Here is a 25,049-nt window from a genome sequence, read left to right on the forward strand (position 1 = left end):
TGCTTTATACCCCCCTATTTGCCACTCTGCCCCATGATATGCCTTATACCCCTATATGCCACTCTGGCATATAGGGGGTTAAAAGGCATATCATGGGGCTGAGTGGCATATAGGGGGTTAAAATGCATTTCTGGAGGTATATAGGCATATCATGGGGCTGAGTGGCATATAGGGGGTTAAAATGCATTTCTGGAGGTCCAGAAATGCATTTTAACCTCCTATATGCCACTCAGCCCCATGATATGCCTTTTAACCCAGCATGTACATGCTGGAACCTGGGGATGATAGTAGTGGGATTACAGCCTCCCTATGCCATGCTACAACCCCCACCCCCCTTACACATCCATGCTATCACACACAAACACATTTAAATACTCATTCATTCCATTAATCACACATACTTCACACATTAAACACACATTAATCACACATACTTACCCAAAAACCCTCCCCCACCCCCTTACCTGAACTGCAGATCTCTCACTCGAAGACTTCTGCAGGGGACCGGCTGTAGAGCAACTTCTCTGGCCCCGCCCCCAGAGGAGGGAGGGGGAGATAGAGCTCTGTGAGGACGCTGCAAGCTTCCTGTCCTCCTGCTTCTAACGGAAGAGACGCTGCTCGCGACTGGTAAGCAGCATGGCCCCAGAAGACATTTTTTGGGGGGTCTGAGAAGACGACCCCGATTATAAGACGAGGGGTATTTTTCAGAGCATTTGCTCTGGAAAAAACCTCGTCTTATAATCGAGCAAATACGGTAATATATATATATATATCATCCCATCACACAACACTGTTTATCTAAAATTAGCTCATGTTAGCAAGAGGAAGTTGGTTTTAGAATCAAGAAACTAAGACATCAGTAGAATATGCTCTTTATCTTATCACATGTATAGCTGGATTTCAGTAACCATCTGTTTCCAACAGGAACACAAAAAAAAGCCCTGGAAATCATTAAACACCTTAAATTTTATAATGCGGCCCATGTATGCAGGAGCCTAACCCCACCATCTTTCCCTACCACCAGTGTGCCCCAACAACTTTCATCACACCTTTATCATAACCCCAACATTGTCATATTCCCCACAAGACGTTTCCCAGGCTAGCTAAAGGGCCGAAGTTGCAAATATAGATTGAACACAAATAGATTCAATTTTAATTACCAACCTCTTAAGACATGCACTCATACTGGCAACCCTTTTTCACAATGACACAAAACACATTCACCGTTCTCAGTCAAACTGACACAACCTTGAACACGCTGACACCGCTCACCCATCTATCGGCTAAACTAATGCAGTGTTAATCAAATCAACACACACTCAAACATACACATCTCAGACACACACACACACACACACTAACTTTTCTGGTATCCCCATGGGCTTATCACTCTGTAAACGTAGCATTAAGCTAATTAGCATTAAGCTAATTATATAAAATAATAACTCTGCATCATTTTCATATTAGTCTATATCATATTAGTCTATATCATCTATAATGCTAAATGTCTATGCATAGAACATGTTTAACATTAAATGAAAATTGCTCAGTACCCATTATTCTCATTAGTATATAATTATTTTGAAGAAACAGTCAAACTTTTATATTGATTTCATTGTATTCATTTTGTATCCACAGGTTCCAGAGTGCTGTACAATGGGTTACATAGACAGTAAAAAAACAGAGACGAGGCTTTGGATGGGTCCGTTCACAAGATGGTAGGTTTTATAATGTAACTGTTAATTATACCTCCCAATATTTTAATAACGCTAAAGATGGACACCTGCGTCTTCGCATATATACATATATTCTGTTTACAAATGTTAAGTGGTTAGTCATTGTTTAGGCTCTATTGATATGTCGACAGCGACACTTAAAACTTAAGTAATGGAAAGATGATATTTTATGGTGAATTCTGCCTTACAGCAAATCACTTTGGTAGTTCCACAGTGGCCTTTAGCTGTTCTATTTCAAAATACAGTTTGTGTGTTTTGCGTTTATACTGTTGATGTTTTGACAGGAAACAGACAGTGTGTACAAAGCCATCAAAAAACTCATTCTCTCCATGTGCATACACAATGGCAATGTCTATAAACGTAACAATAAGGCGCCCCTTTTTTGAAAGGCATCACAGAATATAATGAAATATTTACCTCTCTGGAGAATACAGCAGAGGAATGGAACGCAGCAAATGTGTCAATAATGCAGTATTATTTATTTTCTTTCTTACATTAAAATTCAGCCTCAGAGAGTCTTTTGAAGCTGAACAATATATATTTGAAGATGTATGTAGTATCGCTCATGGATATTACTAATAACAATTAGTCTAGCAGATTAGAACATGTTATATAAAGCATAGCTTTGACTGGTTCATTTAATTTATTTAACATGATAATGCACAGTACCAGGGTGACTCGGGGTTGGCGGTAGGCACTGGGTTGACTGGATTTTTTTTATTATTCTATTCCTAAACAAGCCACCAAAATGTCTAGAGTAACAAGTATTTTAAATAAAAGTTACATTGGCCGGATACTTTCTGTGTTCTTTCTATTGGAGTTCCCATGCAGTCTCATTTTTTAATACCATACTTTCCAAGTGTACCTCTTTGGGACCCCAATCCTCTTTTTTTTCTTCTAATGCCTAGGACCCCAGAATGTTTGGTGCGTTTCAGCTTAATTCTTTAAAAAAAAATGATTATGTTGTGTAAATAAAATTAAAGATTGTGGATACAAGAATCAATATATATATATATATATATATATATATATATATATATATATATATACTTCTTAAAAATGCTCTGGCATTAAAGAAAAATTTCTTGAACAAGTAAGCATTTCCAGTTTATTACGTTACCATCACTTTAAACGTAGGTAATTGGACCATAAAAGAAACAGACTAGTAAGCAACGTGTCAAAGAAAACTGTTTAAAAACTTATTTGGATAAATGATACTATAAATTGCTGGAGGCAAAAGCCTGGTTCTTTATGAGAGGAAACGCAGACTTGGCCTCTTATCTGTTAATTCCAATTACGTACCAGAAAAAACAAAACAACCTGTTTTTTTAACTGCTCAAAAACTATTAAAACAGGCCTTTTTTTACACAACTTTTCTAGTAGGTTTCGAAAATGTTTATTACATTTCTGAGACCCCTTATATAGATCACATTTAAAGATTTTTGGAACATGAGGAATAGTATTTACATGATAGTCCCTTTAGTGATACTATTTAATGCAAGCACACATAAACACAGACATACACACTATCTCTTTCAAATATACCCAAGCTCACACATTCACTAACATTTACAATTGTAATTTATGAACAGCACAGAGCTGGTTGTGGGCGTTCAGACCGCTAAAGATGAATAATTATTACTGTAACCATCAACCATGCAACGCAAGAGACAAATAGTTTGCAATACTATAAATCCAGTATTATTACGGCAGAAAAAAAAGGAGAAGGAAAAGGAGAGGTCAACTACAGCTACTGTCCAGGGGGTGAGGAAAGGGCCAAATGCATATACGGGATTGTACAAAATCCCTCCATGCATTTGCAAGAGGCACACGGATCACGCGGATACCATACATATTAAACTGTATGTGATGTCTGGAGTGTCCCTTTAAGTACCATCTTTACGTTTTCCGCTTACACATTGAAAAAAAAAACCAGACAGCTAAAATGTGAAAATGCTCTCTAGATTTCCTAGACATTAATGGAAAAACACGACTAAACTTAAATTTGTGCATACAATGCTGTATGTGTATAGAAGTGCTGATTTTGTATAAATGTTATCTTTATCAGCACTCAGTTTCGTTCACAAGCTAAGGAAGGACTACATGGAAATATACTGGTTTACTTAGTAATCTGCCTTTAAGCGATTTATATCACAGTATCAAACTATGATTGACTGTGCTCTGCAAGAAACACAATCCACCTCTTTATTCAGCCCCACACAGAAAATATCATAGTATAGCTCCATATTTGAAGATGACCTTTAAGGGCGAAGCTTCTCGGCATAAGAAAGTAGCCTAGCTCTACTTCAGTAGCTAACCGGTGGGCACATTTATGACTGAAGGCATATTTACAAACATAGATTTCATTCAGACCCACATCTGATACTGCTGATACCAGAGCTATGAGAAATTCTGTATCAGTCAGAAAAATAGATAAAAGTATAGATAAAAGAAGAAAAATAGCAGCTACTAACACCAATTAGCAGTCCCTGATTGTCTAAAGACGGGCCGATATAAATAGAATAAATTGGTGTGAGCGCCATTAAATATAGATATGGACAGTTTGCATTAAAAACAAATACATTTTAATACACAATAATAAAAAGGTGCAGTCATAAAATGTATATAACATAAAAAATATTGAATGTACAAGTGAGCACACAGAGTGCTTTCAATTTGGCAAACTCTGTTCTTATGATTATACAGAAACCTGATGGGTTTTGTCAATAAGGCTTCTTCAAAAGGCAAGCACACATATACGTTTCTACAAAGAAAGAAGAAAAGGAACAAGAGTAAAAAAATAAAAGGCGAGGATTTAAAAAAAAAAGTTATATAAATTATTATTGCACCTTTTTTATTATACATTTAGATGTATTTATTTTTAATGCCAACTTTTCATATAATATGGCATATCATACATATTTGATAGCACACACCAATTTATTATATTGATCCCAAAGCTAACCTGGTGTAAAAATCTCAAATTTGTTATCATATAAATTGACAAATAAAAGTCTATATGTACATTGAAATACTTTTCTGTGTTATCTCCCAACATAAGCAAAAAAAACCTAGCTCCATACAGTAGATTTTGCTTTCTGGAAAAGAAAAGCAGAAACGATGTGTATTATAAGGCTTTACAACGTTCTGCATCAAAGCACATATTCCACAGTGGTTTCCTTGCGCCATATACAATTTTTGCAATGAACGTTTCTTCACCCAGCCAATTCCATATGGAGAGAATCAAGCTGAGGCAGCTGGGTTACTTAATTAACAGAGGTCACACCAGTGTGATATTATTCTGCTACAACATGCACCTGCTGTACAGGCAGGGCACCGCAAATAAAATGTGAGCAGAAACTCATTTCAGGAAGTTCTACTACTGATTGCACGTCTTTACAGATGAGCGACTCTGTGAGTGATACAGAACTCATTGCAGAAAAAAAAAGTGAGTAATTTGTTGGAAGGATACAATGTATAAATCATCATCATGAAACTGCCTGTACATACACAAGGACATTTGACAAACTAATTTTCATCAGCAGTAGCCGTTGCTTGATTTTAATTATTAAGTTTTGTTTCGTTCTATTTTCATGATTTCCATAAACTCAAGAATGTTCTGCCTTGCAGAAAAAAAATGTCATTTCAAACATCTGTTGGCTTAATCGAAAACAAGATAAAGTGTCAATCATATTTTGAAGGAGTTTCAAACTTATCTGACGGAACTATGGGTTGGGGGAAAAGCTATACACACTTTCACAAATCGACTGTTTAGTCATTAAGTTACAACAAGTTTTTAGAGAGAATGTTCAGTATGAAGGACACTGACTGGTGATAGGAAAGTGGTGGCTAAATAAGGCCCGGGGGCCAGATTTGGCCCATGTAGACATTCAACCAGGTAAAGCATTACTTATACCTACACTCAAAAACTGTAATATAATTTATTTTACTGAAAACGTAATAATGTAAAAACATTTCTAGTCCTGCTTCCTTAAACACCTGGTTAAATATTTCACGTTTGTGTTTTTTTCATTTACATCAGACAGATGGACCACTGAGGATCTGAGAGCTTTGGTCAAAAGTAATGCATTTTGACTCCTTTAGAAGAGTAGATCACTGAGGTTGGAAACGCTTAAGTGACTGCATATAATCTTAATTATCATGTATTCAAAACTTAACATCATCATTTACTGAGCAGTGTAAAGTCCTTCCTTCTGATAATCCATGTAAGTTTGATGGGCACTATTGGACATCCTTGCTTTAGGTAAATCAACATCAACAAATTGGTCCACTGATGGAACTGACTCATCTCTTGGACCAAACCAGCACTGTGTATTATCACGATACGTATGTAGTATCACTTCAATAGCTTATTTTGGTCTCACCTGTTCTTTGAGAACATTGACAAGGGCTTGCGCATGTGTTTGCTCTTCCTTAGCTTTTTCCAGCTCAGTCTTTTTGTTGCTTAACTCCTCCTGCATTGCTACTAATTGCTGCAAAACAAAGAACAACAGAAAAGTCATTACTGTTCCATGATTCACTTTGATAGTTTTTTTAAATTGTTGTTTATTCAACTCTTACAAATGTAATCCAGAGTATTCCAAGTGTACTATTCAAACTGTTCAGGTTCTCTGAGTTTGCATTGGAAGAACAAAGTACAGAGCATTTAAAACAACTTGATCTGGGAATACAAGCCATGCAGCCAAGATTGCAAAAAAAATACTAAAAAATAATTGAAATTCACTATTTCTAATAAAATATTAATAATACCAGTAAGAAGAAGTTTTGCTTGGTCTTTTTGTGTAATTGAGACCCTATCAGACATCAGCAAGCAGTGAGATGAATTATAAAATAATAGAATGCAGTGTACAGTCTATTAAAAATTAATATTTTATTAACAGGTCAGCAACTTTTAAAGTGTTTGTAATACACATTTTGCTCATAACTCCACAGCTACTACACTTTATTACTGACTTTTACATTTGCAGGTACTTAGTTGAGCTTTAACATATGGTATTTTTAAACTCCACATAACAAGGAGCACCTACCCAATATTTGTAAGTGATCTAGTTGGGGGGAGAGAACACATAAACAGACGTACACGTTTTACATAGATCCTAGGTGTCAGTCCCATGTGTCGCTTTGCTCAAAACATGTAAGGCGGCATTATGCTTTATTTCCCCTTACTAGGAAAATAGTGAATGAATGAAGGTTTATCATTTCTACCTGACAAGTGTTTGATTTGTTACAGTTTCATTTTGGTATATATGTAATTTTATATTGGTATAGAATGTGTGCACTTTACTGATTAATGCAGATTGTAATTCTTATATGACAACTGCTTTAAGCACCATTCAAGTTCATTATAAAATTACACAATGCAAAGAGAAAGAAGTAAAGAGCTGTTTTCCCTGACACATGGGGTTGTGGAGCCACTGTTAGCATTCAGTACAGTCTGACTAACAAAGCTATATTTATAAAAAGAATTACCTAAAATGAAAACTAATTACGCAAGAAGGCATCAGCTTAAAGATACAGAAGGTATTTAATGTGTTTCAAGACGTGTCTACTCATATCTGCAAAGTGTTAAGCACATATATTGCAAAAAATCCTTTTCCAACGAGGTAACTTTGACTATTCTCAGGCTACCCACCACATTATAGCATGCTAGCAATCCAGGATACGTCAGCCGTTCTTATTTACGGTATATCCAAATACTAATTATCAGATACCAGCTGTCTGTTATCTCAAACCTTAGCAGAGGAATTCATTACCTAAAGCTTTAATTCATTTCTTCTAAATGAATTCTTCAGTTCATACTCTCACTCTATCTCATTGCCAACTCTTGCTTATTTGGAAAGTTTTCCAACTTCTGGTAAACTATTTCTTAAAGGCTGCCTAAATATTCTACACTAAGTAATCGTTACTGGTATAATTACATATTACAATAAACAATTCATTCTAACCCATTGTGCCAGTCAGAATAATTTGGAAACATTTTACTCAGGATTTAGCTTTAAAGCCTGGTATAATAATGAGGAAATAACACAACCAACTCATAAAACTAGTATATCTTAATAATGCCAAATAGGCCAAAGTACTACTTATCCCTTGTTATGCTTCAGTAAAAACATCAAATGTCTAAAATGCTCCAGTTAACGTGGCCCCATCAAAGTGGTCAACATGTTGATGACCAGGTCTACATCAAGTTGGTCCGCAAGAAGTGTGCATAGTAATGCTTCATGGCTTCATTGGAGGCAACCAGGGAGGAATGGAATGAGACAGAAGTCTCATTTTCTAACTAAAATAACTAAAACATGCCTGCACCATTTTGTGTCCAGTGATATGCACTGTAGTCCTGCAAAATGGACTTCAATATGTATTTAACATGAATATATGGCTGGAGCGATCCTTTCATAAGGAACTACGACAAGACTATGTTAAGGCCATTTCAGCACCTAATCAAATGTAAAATACATTGGCTGGGCATGTATAATCCACTAGCAGGTAACATATACCATGGCAATACTAAAGTGAAACATTAGCACCACAATTTGATGACAGATACTATGAACCACGTATGTGGCATCCAATAAGTCAAAGTAGAAATATCTTTATTTTTGTTTGTTAATATAAAAGAATAAATCACGACTTTCAGTTGCAAGATGGAAAGCCGATACGGTTGCCATAATGAGTTAGAGTGAGTGTATGGACTATTTCACTCCTCTATCACCCTCTTGGTAAAGTAAAAAAGAGCCACAGAGGGGGAAAATGTATAAAATATTTAAAAAATACTAGAGGGTCTTAAAAGAACATTCATTAAAGCATTAGTATACTGAAACGTGTGTACAGGGAATTCTACTCTCTGTAAAGTATGAATGGCAATTCTTTGTATTGATGCTATTGTATCACATATAAATATGTGACAGTGAAAAATGAATCTTGAAAATGTATTTTACATAAGCAGCTTTTGCGAGGAAAAAAATTAGATGCAGAAAATGCATTATGTTTTTGAGACGTTCTTTAAAAAATGAATTATGGTCACATTATTATAGAAGCACATTTTTTGACTTGTGTGATTAATGAATATGCAGCCTTGCGTAGGATAACACAAGCAAACATTAAAATCATCACAACTTCAAGCCTCACGTGGTGCTGTCAGAAGAGTTTGATAAAAACTGTATGGGAAAGAATGTGAATATCCCCCTTGGACTATTAACAGAATGATGCTGTTAAGTGGATTCAAAGATTCGAGACGTTGGATCTGTTACATACAGGAAATTAATTTAAATATATAAATTCTGCTAAAAATGTTTACTGTAGGGATGGTGTCATTGTGTTAACATTGGTAGAACTAGCAACTTAAATGTATAAAATGTAAATAAAGAGCTCCCACTGGTAATGTACCTAATAATATGAATAAATTATGTCAAATTTATATACATTAAGAATGATTTAAAGACTTATGGTAAACATAATTATGGTATCCTGGTCATCTGTACAAACTTGAGTACTCTCCACCATATTTAGCTCTATATTCAGTTTCCTGAGAATCAGCACTGCTCATTCTTTAGCTTGATACTTCTCTGCAATGGATTGTGGCAAAACTCCTCTTGGCCATACAGTAACGTACCAGGTGGTCCCATCAGTGGGTGCCATCAGGTCGGCATTGGGTGCGCCCCCTCCAGAGATTGACTATAATATCCGCTGCTAGAGGAGCAGGCTCGGTTGTAGAGATCAAAGAGCTCCCTCTAACCGGCTTAGAATCAATCAAGAGAGTTGATACAGACCTTTGATCCTGCTCCCTTGCGATTCGCGCTGGCAACTGATTTGATGCCATATCCTGGCATACCGGAAGACAGAATAAGAAGAGCCAAGAGGAAGAACAAAGAGGAGGAGTGGGAAAGAGCATTTGTGTGCGAGTGATGGGAGTTATGCTGCACAATTGTCAATGTCTTGTTCAGTGTATAGTGGTGGGAGTTATGCTGTACTACCATCAGTGCCTGGCTCAGATGGGAGTTATGCCCTAAACTATGACTCATATTGTTGACCAGCACAGGTAAAGTGCTGCCCTGCAGTATGTGAGATGTATAGACTCATGGAAGGGAACTGATTAGTCAGTTATACATCATCCATACTGCAGGGCAGCACTTTATTTGGTCTGGTCAGCAATATGTAAAAGTTATATGTGTCCTGGAAAACATGGCTGATGTGGTAACCCTAGTCTCAGTAGTTATCCTGTGCCACCATGAATGTCTACCTCAGTATATAATGATAGCAGGTATGCTATACCACGCCAATGCCTGGCTTAGTGTATAGTTATAGTAGTTATGCTCAGTATATAGTGATAGGATGCATGTTGTACCACCATCAATGTGTGTCTCAGTATATAATGATAGCAGTAATGCTGTTTAAAAGTGGGGGGTTGCCACATACAGGATCTATCCAAAATACTCTAGTTACGCTCATCAGATTAATTCCCTTCAAATCATAAGCAAACTTTAAAAAATATACCAGTATTTTAAATTTCAAAGAAAAGAGAATAGGTAGGAAATTATTTTAAAAATTATTAAAATATTCGGTAGAAAGGAAAATTATACTTCAGAGAATAATTACAGGTCATACCTAAAGGTTAACTTGGTAACTATGGGTAACATCATCAGGCACATGAGAAATACATTTGATTTGTCTCCACACACAAATAGAAGAAGTTACCATGTCAATGTTGCAAAAAATGATTGTGATACGTGTTAAAAGCCAGTTTTTGAATGGAGTGTCCAGCCTTGGACATGGTAACAAGAGTGCTTTTTTATGAACAGGTCTGAACTGGCACCCTGGCAAATGCGCAGTCAGCTGCTGTCCAAGATTGCTCTAAACTCATCAATCTCCAGCTCAGGCGGCAGATCGGGTACTGCAGTGTTATGTCCACCAGTAGGATATGCCCGGGCACACAGTGCATGAGCATAATAATTTAAAGAGCTACCTCTCATGTTCAGCCTAGGTTGGTCCTAGGGCAGGGGTCGGCAACTCATGGCACGCATGGTGCAAATGAGCGGCACGCGTTGCTGCCATCTGCTTACCCTATTAAAACGCTGTTTTATTTTATTTTTTGCAGCCCGGAGGGGCGCCAAGAGGTCGCTCAAGTTTTCAGCAACCGCTTGGCGCCCCTCACTCTCCTCCGCGAGGCTTCTGTCTTCAGTGTCTTTGTCGCGGTGCTGGCGTTTCATGCTGAGCACCGTAATATAACATCATATTCCGGCGCTCAGCAGTGAAGCCGCGAGCACCACGACGAAGACACTGAAGACAGAAGCCTCGCACTGCCATCACAGGACGTCTGAAGGTAAGTGAACTACAAAGGGGGGAGAGGGTAGACAGTAAGAAGGAGGTGGGAGAGGGGGTAGATAGTGAGAAAAGAGGGTAATAAGAATATTAAAATAAAGTCATAATGAGTGAGAGAATGAACAAACTAATTTGTGTATGAATTGTGTAAATGAGTTAGAGAATAAATGAATTAATGTGTGGAAGAATTGTGTGAATGAGTGAAAGAATTAATGAATTTGTGACAATGTATTAATACATTAATAATTGTGTGAGTTAGTGACTGTAAAAGCGTCCGTGTGTATTATAGATGTAAAAATAATTGATTTTTGGAAAGGCAAAGATGGCACGGGCAAGGTGTTTATGGGAGAAAAGGTAGCACAGGTAGCGTGTTTATGGGACAAAGATGGTACAGGGTGGGCTGTTTGGGGACAAAGATGTCATATTCTAGGCTGTTTGAGGACAAAGATTGCAAATCCTATGTGTGTTATCTGCATCCTGGTCAGGTTCTATGTGGGCAGTGTGGACGCCAGGGCTGGCTTTGGGGTGTGTAACCTGTGATCTATGCCTGAAATTTAGGGAGTTTTATCTATACCTTTAATGCAGAGATTTTGTGTGAATTCCAATTGATCCATACCTGCAAAGCTCGGTTTTTGTGTTAATCTGTTGATCTATATCTGCTCTGCTATATTTCCATACATTATGTATCTCAACCATTCGCTCCTCTTTGAAATTATTGCCGAAACACCAAGGGACTTGAAGGTTTTACTTTGGCACACCACTACCAAAAGGTTGCCTACCCCTGGGCATCAACCTCCATAAATACACAACTCAAGGTTTACTATATATTCTCCTGTATTTTTACTGTATATTTAGCGATACAGAAGCTGCTGGCACTCTATAAATAAAATATAATAGTTTTGATAAAGTGGTATTATTACTTTATAGCAACCTGTACCTTCTACAGCTCATCTCAGAAACATTATATATATAAGTATTGAACTGATAATGGGCCTTTTTTTTAACAAGTTGACATTTTAACCACCTGCCTCTTCTAATTCTATATTGTTGCTTCAATTAGTTTAGCTTAACATAAGTTTAAAGCTGAAAAAGTCAGATGTAGGCAGACAGGGCTTATTGAACCCTGGATGTCAGTGGTTGACATTAAGAAACTTTAAACTATTCAGAAATACATTATATCTCTGCAAGTCAAGTCTTAGACAGTATTCTTCTTGTGAATAAGTGAACCATCATTTCAAAAAAAAATTGAAGGAAAGCAGTATTTTTTGTAAAGTGAGTTTTTCCCAAAAGGAGCTTACCTGCTGCATGTTCTGCACCGTTTGCTGCAGAAACTGTAGCTGTTGGTCCTTGGTTAGGCTTTCTTCTGTTCGGCCATGATGTCCCTTCTCTTGTTTTAGAAGTTCCACCTCATTTCTGTACGCATCAAGCTGCCACCTTAGACTGTCATTCTCCTCTTTCAGTGCATATGCCTGAGCTGCCAAAGCTGTACGAAGACAATCCAGTAAGCCACCAGTTATCATGTGGAAGTTTGTCCCATATGGTTGAAATCTTAGACATGTGCAACCCACTGCACCAATCAGGCCATTTTGGAAACATTTTACTCAGGATTTATCATAAAAGCCTGCTATAACTATGAGGAAAACACACACCAAAAGTACTACTTAACACTTGCCACGCTTCAGTAACACATTGGGCCGCATTTAAGTAATTGTGCTAAAAAGTCAGGAAGGAAAACCGGTATGAGCGTCTAACAAAGGGCATCAGAGAAGAAAACGTGCCTCTAAAGAGTAATTGTCTTTGTAAAGAGGTATAGAATCAGAACTATGCTACATTGATTAATTAAAATAACAATAGCCCTAATTGCATGACACCTGTATGATTTTTATGAACTTTAACCAGGTTAATAAAATAGTCAATTCCATGAATAAGACAAAAGCACTTTGGAAGAAAAGTACTTTAGATGAAATCGTGTGAAATATGTGCCGTGGGCCTTAACCTAACTTCCCATGAACTCCTATTCAACCCAGTCTGAAAACAGTTTCCTGCAGTTCTTACTGCAAATTATTTATGCCAGTCTCTTTCTTCTTTCTTACTCTTAATATGATTTTGTTTTGTCAAGTCTATATTGTTTTTACAGCATTCAGAATTTAGGAATGCTATTAAAAAACGTGTGCGTGTTCAGAGAGTTTATCTTTCCTTAGTACCAATAGCTTTAAGGCAACACTTTAAAACAGTCACCAGCTGAAGGAGAAATATAATGACTAAAATTGTATAAAAATGTAAATGCTGATATGAAAAAGTGTGTTGCTAACATAAGAACATTACCACATTAGTAGCACTGAATGACACTTAAGTCATTTCCCTGGGACGCTCCATTTGGACTGTTTTCAATTTAAAACGACATTTTTATTACCATAACTGATAGCAGGTGTTTGCGAGAAAATCGATTAGTATGCAGGGATGGAAATTACTTCTCCCAAATGAATTGCACAGTCTGTAATATAAGATGAAAATTGAGTGGCAAAGTGCAAAAGGGCATAAAACAAGTGTCGGTGATATTGGCTGTATATATAATCTGGGTTAAGAAAAACATAGGAAATGGTTGTGTTCTATATCAGAAGACTGAATTGTGTTCTCTTCTGTTTAGCGATTGCTTACTTTGCATCCATTCGATCATTTTATAATACAATTCTGTGTTATTCCTTGGAATGCAATAGAATGCTATTATAAAGAACAGCTGTTCGAAAGCAAAATATACTCCGTTTTTCTCACTGTTTACTTTTTTTTCTCTTCTTGAACAATGCCACTGATTTCAACTTTGGATGAAAATAAATAGTTTTATTAAAAGCACAAGCTAAGCATATGACCTAATAATCACTTGATGGTTGAAACCGTCAAAAGGGAGCTGCTTGAATAGTTCCTCAATGTCGAGTTCAAACACTTTTTTGTTTCAAATACTAAAAAAAAACCCTGAACCTAGTTTCTTCTGGTTTACATAAGTCTAAATTAATAAATTCAGATAGCAGAATGTAATTATCTCCCTATTAAATATTTGGCATTGACATATACACACACACATCACAATTATTCTAAATTCAAGACTATGCATGAATGCACATTGCATAAGTACTGGACTCTTCTATTACATGAATATACAGAGTTGTCATTGTGTAAGCAATAAGTCACAAAAATTATAATTTCATTTTATTGGACCATTCTAGTCCACTGGTTGTTATGGTGATAAGAACACTTTTGAAGATTCACATTTTATACATATGCCTAAAATGCCTGACATGGTATACTTTATGCATATTACTAACTCGGTAACATAAACTAGGAAATATAACTGGGAAATATATTAACTATTGATTCCTGAACCACACACACACTATATGGATTAGGGCATCTGACCATTACCAACAGGGACTTTTATGATATCGCATTCTAAATACATTGACATTAATATTAAGTTGGTCCCCTATAACAGCTTCCACTCTTCTGGGAAGGCTCTCCACAAGCTTTTGGAGTACTTTTTTTTGCCCATTCATCTAGTAGAGCATTTGTGAGGTTTTGTCATTGTAGCTCAGCCACATATTGCACCTAATAAAGACATCTCTGTGTTAATTATACAGGTGTTTGCTGTTAATCTGCCTGCAAAATAATCCACAGTTGGGCTCATTCCTTATTACAAATATTTACACAGGCAGACCTGGGGTCAAAATGTTGGCACATCTGTGTGTTTATTGCTTTTAGAGCCACATCTACTGCCAGGTAAAGGCATGTGTCCTTGGTCACCCTTACATTACAGTTCTTGGCAACCAGCAGCGAAGCTGTTAGTAGTAGTAGGAGTCAATGTTATTGAATGACTCCTGCTCTGTGATAGTACACGTTCCCACACTGCTCTCTTATATCATAACACAGGCGAGTCTTAATGTCTGCGACCAAAACTGGAGATAAGCCTTGCCTAGCAGATGATAGGAAAGTGAATTGGAGAAAGAAAGGAAAGAAGATATATAATTATAACCCCTGTGTACAGAAAAGGGATACCATAAAGGGCTATAGCTAGTACAACTGTATGGTGCCCTGACCCTGGAACCAAACTAGTATACTCTAATAACCCTGACCTTGCTTTATTTTGAATACCAATACATTCTTTGCAAGGTAAGGACCTGTAACATAAGGCACAGGTAAACTATAAATCCTTAATAGTGGCCCCCTTAGAAATTAACGTGATGGTCTGTAATGAAATCGGGGTCTGAAAACTTGTGATGGCAGCTGTGAAAAAATAATGTAACTATGCAGCTCAAGGGTATCCCATAAACATGTTCTTAGAATCTAAGTTTGAGGCTGCTGCTGTACATGAATGCATTTAACAAGGTTTTAACTACCGTATTGGCTCGGATATAGGCCGCCCCCGTATATAGGCCGCACCCTAAAAGTTTGGTGCTTTTTTAAAGAAAAAAAAAAACATGCTGCCACTCTGTCCTCCCTCCCCGAGATATGCTGCCACTGTCCTCCCTCCACGAGATACGCTGCCGCTGTCCTCCCTCCCCGAGATACGCTGCTGCTGTCCTCCCTCCCCGAGATACGCTGCCGCTGTCCTCCCTCCCCGAGATACGCTGCCGCTGTCCTCCCTCCCCGCCATACGCTGCCGCTGTCCTCCCTCCCCGCGATACGCTGCCGCTGTCCTCCTCTGCCCCCCCCTCCTCGACTTACCGGAGCAGACTCCCGGGTGTCTTGCGGGGCCGGCGAGGGACATCTACGCAATACGCGTATGCAACTTCCGGTACCGGTACCGGAAGTTGCATACGCGTATTGCGTAGATGTCTCCCGCCGGCCCCGCAAGACACCCGGGAGTCTGCTCCGGTAAGTCGGGGGTGGGCAGAGGTAAAACGCTTAGATAACCTCCCGTGCCGGCACCCCCCCCGTGGGAAGTGCTGGCAGGGGAGGCTGTCTGAGCGTATCGGGGAGAAGGATGCAGGTCCCCTGCACCGCTGCGGGGGATCTGTATCTTAACCCCGCTTCCTGCCCGGCGCCCGGGACTGCATGTCCCGGGCGTCGGGCGCTAGACCCGGAATATAGGCCGCACCCCCACTTTAAAAACTTAAAGTGGGGGAAAAAAGTGCGGCCTATATTCGAGCCAATACGGTATATTTGACCTAAAGAAATTATTTGTGCTTGGAATCATCTAATCTAGGCTTGTTTTCTCTTACTGTGAAACAGGGGAGTTAGTTTACATTTGTTGGCTTCAAAAACCCGAGGTTTCTAAAGCTTGCGTTACAATATGTCCAGGTATAGCTCATTCTTCATAATGTACGAAAGGGATGACACTTTATTTTTAAACAACTGTCTCCTTGCCCAGGCATCTAATGTTATTCTTCTTAATTTAAGACACATTCCAGTGAGGCGGTATACTGCCAACTCAAACACCGACATGCCAATTTTCATAAGCTGTATCTTGGAAATAAATGTATATTCACAAAGTATGCTTATTGTATATAACAAGCTGTGACAGCTCGGAGTTTGCTGCCAACGTCCTTTAAATTCTTCTGAAAGTGTTATGCAGTTATAATCCAGCTCTTGCTTTTATTATCCTTTGTCTAATCTATAAATCACCCACGTTAAAAACAAATCACACACACCAGCTATACTTATCTTGTTGATTTAAAAAGAACATTTTGAGCTGAAGATATTAGATTTTTTGATTCTAAACAACCATAGATGTGATGTATTAAAACAATGCACATGTTAGAAAACCCATTAGATGATACTCTTGTGTAAAACTGTGTGTTTCTATTATTAATACAAGTACACAAAATGCAAAAGAAAGCAGCGCTTTGGATTCATTCTTGAATTCCAGCTTTTATATAGCAGTTTAAATCAAGTCAAATGCATCCAAATTGAAAGGTTTTAGGGCCTTTTATAAAGATTCACAGTTGTACATGAGGATAGATATAATATCAGTCTAAAAAGGCCCTTGGTTCCTTTATAGATTTACTTTGTGACCTTGCCATACAGAATGCTGTCACAGAGGCAACAGAAGTGGTTTGTCATCGCTCCATCTGTTTCTACGTGAGAACATCTCCCCTTTGAACAAGATTGACATAACATTAAAGCTGTCCCAAGTGAAACTATAAAGTGAATAAAGAGAAAATAAATTACCAAGTCTCTTAAATATCAAAAACGTGTAAAACCGGGACATCCTGACATTTTAAAAAGCTGTTAGATGTGAGCTGAATTGTTGATTCGTTTTTTCGGTGAATTTGGAGAACTGAAGTACTTGCTAGAAGGCTTACGTGAAAATAATAAATGTTAAACAGTGTAGCAGGGGCTCAAATATCCATTGAAAAGAATGAGATGTATGCTGGGGACATTGTGATCCTCTAGAATGAACATAACTTGCACTTGCAAGAGTTTCACGCGAAAAAACAAACTGAACACAACGGACACTAACCTAGCACATAAAAGAAAATCTACATATTTCATCAATGACATAATTATGCTTCTGATTTTTGTATTTACTAATTAAGCATATTAAGCATGCTGTGGCTATTAACTATATTTTCTTTAGGTTTCTTTTAATGAATCTGACATTGATATATTTAATGCTACAATTATTTTTTATCTGGAGCATATTGTGCATGTTGTCCCTTTCATTTTAATTACGGTATGTTTATTTGCAAAAGATCTAGCTGCTAGACGGAAATCTATATTTCGTCTTTGATGGATACATTGTCTGCATGTTTTAGTTTTGCAAATGCTTATTTTTATGGTCGAATAGAAGCTGGATAATTAAGCTATATAGGAAATCTTGTAAATCTATAAAGTGTCCTGTCAGAATAAAACAAAAGTTTTCAAATTTTTGAGAAAACAATACCACTATCCTACAGGGAAGAGTAATGAATAAACATGCACAGTTAGTATTCATTTACCAAATAAAGGTATTGGTTTCAGTGAAATTTAAATGGGAAGAAAAAGTCCCAAATACAAATTCCTGAAGATGGCACCAGGAGGACAAAAACATTACTTTTTTTTTTTATATAAAAAAGATAAAAAGTTATACTGAAGATAGATTTTGGACTTCACTTAAAATTAATTTTCAAAAATAAATATATTAATTGCATAAATATAATATATTTAAATAAAATATAGCTTCAAAACAGTGGTCCCTTGATTGGATACCATGATACTAATTAAAACCTGTTTTGCACAACACCCTACTCATAGCATATAAAAGTAAGGTTCTCTGATGTCCATGGGTAGCGAATAGCCTTTATCATGGGAACACCTCATTGTAATGAGACACTACGGTATAAAATACACAGCCTGCCCATGCACTATAGCGCATTTAACCTCAAAACATAATATATGCAAGATTAGCTTAAACTAAAATCAGTTAGACTTGCATGCTTATGAGCACCAGCCATTGGAAGCATGCAGGTTGAATTCCAATTTATTTATAAAAGGAGCTCATCCGGCATATTATCATGTGGAGCTGACATGCCCAACAGTGCGTGCTCAGGCATCGAAGACACCGAAGATGCTATCCTTCACATGCTTTCTGGTTGGTACTTTTTATCACCTCCAAATAATTTCCCAACAGAAATGGGACAGCTGCTTGAAATGAACATGTGGCTATCTTCTTACGCTATGGTTTAATTACATTAAAAGATACATTTATAGCTCTTGTATTACCCCATCCATTTTCCATATGCATAACTGTATGCATTTGGAGGACTGCCAAGAAAGTCCCGCAAGGCTGCCTTCTCGCTGCTCCCTTACAGTGTCTCCTTTCTTGCTTCGCCCAGGAACAAAATGGAGTCACGTGATGTGACGTCACTTCCCATGACTCCGCCTTATTCCTGGGTGGAGCAAGAGAAGAGACGCTGTGAGGGAGCAACTCAAGGGCAGCCTTGCGGGACTGCGCGGGAAATCTGCAGTTCATGTAAGGAGGTGGGCTTAATTGGCCACAAATGTGGCGGGAGCGGGCGGGATTGGCCACAAATGTGGCGGGAGCGGAACACCCACATGGCGGGAGCGGGCGGGATTGGTCAAAAAATCAGCGGGAGCGGGATTAAAAAAGCAGTCCCGCGCAGGGCTCTACATTACTGCTTACAGCCTGGCCAATGGTTGTATTAAGCTTTTTTTTTTTTAACACCTACACTCACCCTTAGCTCAAATAATTACTATGGGTTATAAACCGGGGGTGTCAAAATAATGCAGGATAGAATAGTTAGGATATTGCATCTCAAGCAGAGGCAGCTCAATCAAAATTATTAAAAGTGATTAAGTCAACGGGGTTCAAAGCAAGGATTTCCCTAAATCATGGTCTGTTTGTGGCCTTCAAGCCCCAACATTGGACAACCTGGTTTCTATATTTAAATACCTTCTAGTTGTCTTAAGTAGAGAACATTTAAATGGTTCTTGATATACAAACAAAATAAATTTGTAACATTAGCCACATGACTGACTTTCTTCTACGAATACAAAAATCATAACCATGTCATTTTATGCAAATATGTAGTAAGGAGAATAAAAATGTTACAATACATTATACTAATATGCCATTTTTGTTAATTCATAACGTTTTGTAATTGTAGCCACATCAAAAAAATATTCTACAAACATACAAACATATAATTTTATGCAAATATGCGCTAAGGTGGATCAAAATTGTATGCTACGCCATGTCCTTTTTTAGTTTTAATTATGATGTGATAATAACTATGTTTCACAGTATAATTAGGATTTAGCGCAGAGGGATGTAGGGACATGCAGGAAAGTCTGTAAGAGCTGTACTTTGAACGCACCAATCTGCGCATTTTGAAGGACCAGCCCCACTGAGTTTCTAAAGCAATAGAGCTGAATGGATTGTTTTTACATGTACATTCCAGATTAATGTGCACAGGACAGACAAAAAAAAAGTATAACACTGAAATTTGATATTTTCAATGTCCATGAATAGCATAGAAAACCGTTAAATTTGATGCCACTTAGTTAAAGTTACATAGATTTATTACCACATTGAAGTCACTTATAGGGATTGTTTATTTGGTAAATATATAATATAAATATGTGGTTTATGAACTTTCCTACATTTCACTTCTTAATAGCAGCAAAAGCAAATAGAAACAGATTATTTTATACCATGGTATTTTACAGCTATAAAAAGCTAAAAAAAGAGCTTACACTATGTGACTATGCCACGTTAGCTATAATGAGCTTCTGAAGTGGCAATGAACAGCACTGACATCCGTTTTCCTTCATCTTATTGAAATTACAAATGTCTACTTGTGGAATTGGCGCATGCTGAGATTATGATATATGATTTCTAAAGCTGTAAATTCATTTTAGCAGTTTCTGGCAACTTGTGGAATTTGTGCCAGAGGAACTGAATTTCTTCCTTGTATGGTTTTAGGTTTCAATTTATGTGATACTGGAAGGATGGCCCCACTTTGTCTCAGGAAAATCTTGTGAAAAGCCTTCCCATAAGAGTGGAAGAATGCAATATCCATGTTGGTGTAATGGTCGGGTGTCCCAATATTTTTGTTCTCAAGCATTTCAAAAACAATTGGACTTTTAGTTTGCATTGCGTTCAGTTCCCCACGCTCGGCTTCCAGCCTTTAACTGTTCTTGTGATAACAGAATAGAAAACGCGTATGTTCATTAGAGTAGAACACAGGCAGATTAAAACCGAGGAGACAGTGGATCAGCCTTATGAAAAGCGAGAGAATGCATTTCATGTGTTATGCTGACCTTTCTTTACAGAGACAGCAAACATAAATTACAATATATTTTTCACTGTTTACTTAAGCATCCCTAAATGTGTGGTACTGTACTCAGGGTGTGATTTAGGGTGTTTATATTTGTATTAGTGACCTTTCCAGAATACAAAAGTAAATCCGAAGGTTCTTAAAACACTATTCGGGAGTCACAAAGGATTTCTTTTTCAGAGAAAAACTATTGTTTCCCTTTACCTCCATGTTGATAATATGCAGGATCAGGGATCTGTAATAGGCTAAATGCGTTGGACATCTTCTACTATTATGTATTGTGTTTATATCACACGCACCTATATGACATGCGATATATTTTTATATAAACCGTAGTAGAATTGCAAGAACAAGAAAAACAAGAACAGAAAAACAAAATCAAATGAAATAAAACTCTACTGAACCAACTTAAGCCGCACCCCTAAACCTGAAGAGATTTGGAAAGAAACGTCTGATTTAAGGTAAGTTCATAAAGCTGCTCATTATTTTGATTATCAGTAAAATAATTATTCAGATATTTTTTTAGGTTAAAACAGTATTTACTTTCCAATAGGAGGGGGGATAAGTTCAGCATAGCCTAGAGGCAAAATAAACTTGTGGATAATGTTAAAACAAATAAGTCTGTGTGTTGTAGTCGAGTGTTTAAACATACACATTCTGTAGAAAAGTACAGCAATATTTCTTCCAAACACCGCGCTGTTAATTTTACTCGTGCAGGGCCAGAAAATATATTTTAACAGCATGTCAAAATGAAATACTAGGAGTGTCGATAAAATGACAGTAAAATAAATGTAAATTTAGATTTCTGTCACAAGTGGCTGCTTGGCTACGTGAAGATGTTAGGTTGCTATAGCGTTTTCCATAGCAACTTTGTCTCTTATTGCATAAAAAATGCCTCTGTGTCCTAAAAGCCTGTTAAGAAAAAAGGATTACATCAATCCTCATATGCAATGATCCCACATAAAACCTTATCAGTCTGAAAACATAACAAAATGTAATCTATATAATAGCATTGGAGGTTTTGGATTAGAACGCCAGTTTTATCAGCCTTAAACAATGCAAAATGAATGAACTGTTTTCAGTTTTATTTTTTTTTAGCTTATTGCAAGGTATATATTTTTTGTAATAATGGAAATTGCTTCACTCTGTGCTTTGGAGAAGTATCAAGACATTCAGCTTTAGTTTTATTTAATATATTAAGTGCAAGAGATATTTCATTTTTATTACCCTTCACGCCATTGGAATTGAGTTTGCTAATGTTATGCAAGTGATAAAGTCCAACAGTTATATTTACAAGTTTTAAGTAAATTAATGTTAAAAATGTAATATATTATGGGACCTTATAATAGCTAACATTAATCAGCGTTTTAATGGGTTGGACTCATGAAAGCTCAGACTAGCTATCAGTGCTTGAAGTTCTGAAGCACTAACTCGTTATAAGGCTTAAGATGTAGGCGATGTATTTGGCCGAACGCACCTCGCTGCATGTGATGTACTTACCTCCAGCATTGGATTTGGTGAAAGCTAAGTTCACTAGTCTGTTCAGACCCCAGGGCGCATGTATAAAGTCTTCCCAAGGATTTCAATGGGATTCCTACCACTAATTGGCTGCTTAAGCTGTCAATCAGTGACAGGAAAGTTCTCCAATGGATTTCAATGGAAGTGCTTCCCTGCCACTGGTTGACAGTTTTAAGCAGACAGTCAGTGGCAAGAAATGTCAGAACATGGAGGAGGAATGGCTATAAATTGCGTTTTTTTTCAAATTTTTTTCATTTTGGAAGAATGCATATTAAAGTACTCAAAGAGTAATATGCTTTTTTCTACAGTAGGGGTGTCAGGGAGATTAGGCGGGCCCTTTAAATCTCCTAACCTAAACAATTACACTTACTGTATAACAATGAATAATGTTTCACTTTTACCACGTGTATGCTATGCATAGGAATCTTGATGACTAGATGAATATTAACACACATGTATGAAAGAACATAACATGCTTTCTTCCATGTCCTTGGATACAAATTATGCCTGTTGCTTCTGCACAAGTACGCATTACATGTTAAGATTTTACTGAACTCTAGTCTCACTCTACTTTAACATCCTTGAATTAAAATAAACACTTTTAAGAAGCACACCTAAATGTGATTGTTTTCATGGCTGCTGGAAGGTGTTATACTTCAAATAACTGGTCTCCCAGTATAGTGTGTTTCAAAAATAATTCCAAAAATTGCATAATTTAGGTCATCCAAACAGTCATCCATATAAGTACTGAGCTAAAAAGTCTTGCTATACACCAAACTTCAGAAAGACCTTGGATATATCATTAGTTCAACACTTAATTTATAACCTAAATGGTGACAGCTGTCTCACAGTAATCATTTATCAAATCATTGCAAAACTGTGTTCTGACCATAAGTCGTTTAGCAATAATATAGCAAGCCCCTTGAAATGTACAGTAATTTGCTTTAGTCGTGCCGGTGAGCAATCTGAAAATTGTCAAGGCAAAAATCACATATAGCAAGTATCTCTTTATATTGGAAAATACAAGGAGGAACATCCAAAAGTATGCGTTGAGGTAGGCAGGCTAGGAGGCAAGCAGGCTAGAATTCCGCAAGCAGGGATGTTCAGCAAGGAGAGTTGGTCTGGCATGTGCCTTAACACCGGGCATGCTGTTGCGTGATGATAAATTAAGCATCATAGGATTTAAAAACTGCTGGGATTTGACCACAACTAATTCTGAGTTGTCACATTTACAATGCCTTCTCCTTCTCAATTATGATATTCATGAATTCCAATAAAAATAAAGTTAGAAAAATTTTGTTTTTGGTTTGAGTCCCATTGAAAAGTATAACACTATACAGGACAGTGAAATATGACGGCTATATGTTTGGTAATGCTAATATTATCCTGCGTTACAGAAGACACATTTTGAAAATATATATAAAAAAAAATAACGTACTGTGTAGAAAGTATAAGTGTCTATAGCATTGATGATAAACAATATATCATTATATGCTCAGAAATCATGAACTTATTGAATGTGGTGAGCATCTGCATATATTTGCATTTTTATTGTGAAAAGGCTAATGTGGGTCATTAAGGAACAAGGGATGGACAATATTTTAGAGAGATTATCCTGGAGGCTAATGTTTTCAGGTTTCCTAGAGACCCTAATCCCCTCAATCCAAATTACTTGGCGACAAGGGGTCACGTGGCCAAGAGCTTCAAGTGAATTGAATGGGGCTGAACATTTTGGATCAGTTCTGAAAGATGCAGTTGAGGCTCTCACATATCAAGTAGTAGATAGCAACAGATATTCAATATGCTTGGACACCTCCAAGAAGCATAGAAATACATGAAATCTGACACTGAGAATGCATTAAGGTCCTTTCCCAACAGGCCAAGGATTGTAGGGGAGGTTGGGGTAGGACATATTGACTACTGACATGTAAGCCTGTGCCAAGTACATTTTTCTCTGTGCCCATACAAATATGTATTTTCTATCCCACAGGTGTCAGAGGACATTTTGTCTCTAAATTTGTTGATAAACTGATTCTGATGTCTAGCAATGACATTATTGTACTGTGGTGAATGATGAAATTGTGGAGTTCTGTAGGGCACCTGGTAAGTCACTGACAGTTGATTACATTAACCTTACATGCTTAATGAATATACGGGGGTTTTAAAATCAGCATATTTTATGTGAACCACATTGATTTTAGCTATGGAACAAGAAATACACTATATGGACAAGTATTGGGACAACATTCTTAATTATTGAATTCAGCCATGCACTCTGCATTTACAAACATTTGTGAAAAAAAATGGGTCCTTCTGAAGAGCTCAGTGAATTCAAGCATAGTACTGTAAGATGATGCTAACTTTGCAACAAGTCAGGTCGTGAAATTTCGTCGCTGCTAGATATTCCACCGTCAACTATAAGTAGTGTTATTGCAAAGTGGAAGCAGCAACTTGGCCACTCAGAAGTCCACATAAAGTCACAGAGCGGATCACATGGTGATTAAAAGTCCCCAACGCTCTGTTGATTCCATAGCTGAAGAGTTTCAAACATCCACTGGCATTAATATTGGCACAAAAACTGTGCAGCGTGAGCTAAATGGAATGGGTTTCCACAGCCGAGGAGCTGCATGCAAGCCTCACATCACCAAGTCAATTCTGTGAAGTAATGAATCACACTTCTTTG

At 37.3% G+C, this 25,049-nt stretch overlaps 1 protein-coding gene across 2 annotated transcripts in view; it reads right to left on the reverse strand.

Moving 5' to 3' along the window:
* The window catches only part of ENOX1 (ecto-NOX disulfide-thiol exchanger 1), a 112,269-nt gene that overhangs the window by 12,157 nt on the left and 75,063 nt on the right, over window positions 1-25,049 (reverse strand). For both annotated transcript variants that reach the window (XM_053455476.1, XM_053455475.1), the window contains exons 10-11: window positions 12,374-12,558; window positions 6,122-6,229 (exon numbers count right to left, since the gene is read on the reverse strand). In XM_053455476.1, coding sequence (XP_053311451.1) covers window positions 6,122-6,229; window positions 12,374-12,558 — 293 coding nt within the window. The remainder of the gene's footprint in view (window positions 1-6,121; window positions 6,230-12,373; window positions 12,559-25,049) is intronic.

This window comes from Spea bombifrons, chromosome 2 (assembly GCF_027358695.1).
Source record: "Spea bombifrons isolate aSpeBom1 chromosome 2, aSpeBom1.2.pri, whole genome shotgun sequence".
In the NCBI taxonomy this organism is placed as follows: Eukaryota; Metazoa; Chordata; class Amphibia; order Anura; family Pelobatidae; genus Spea; species Spea bombifrons.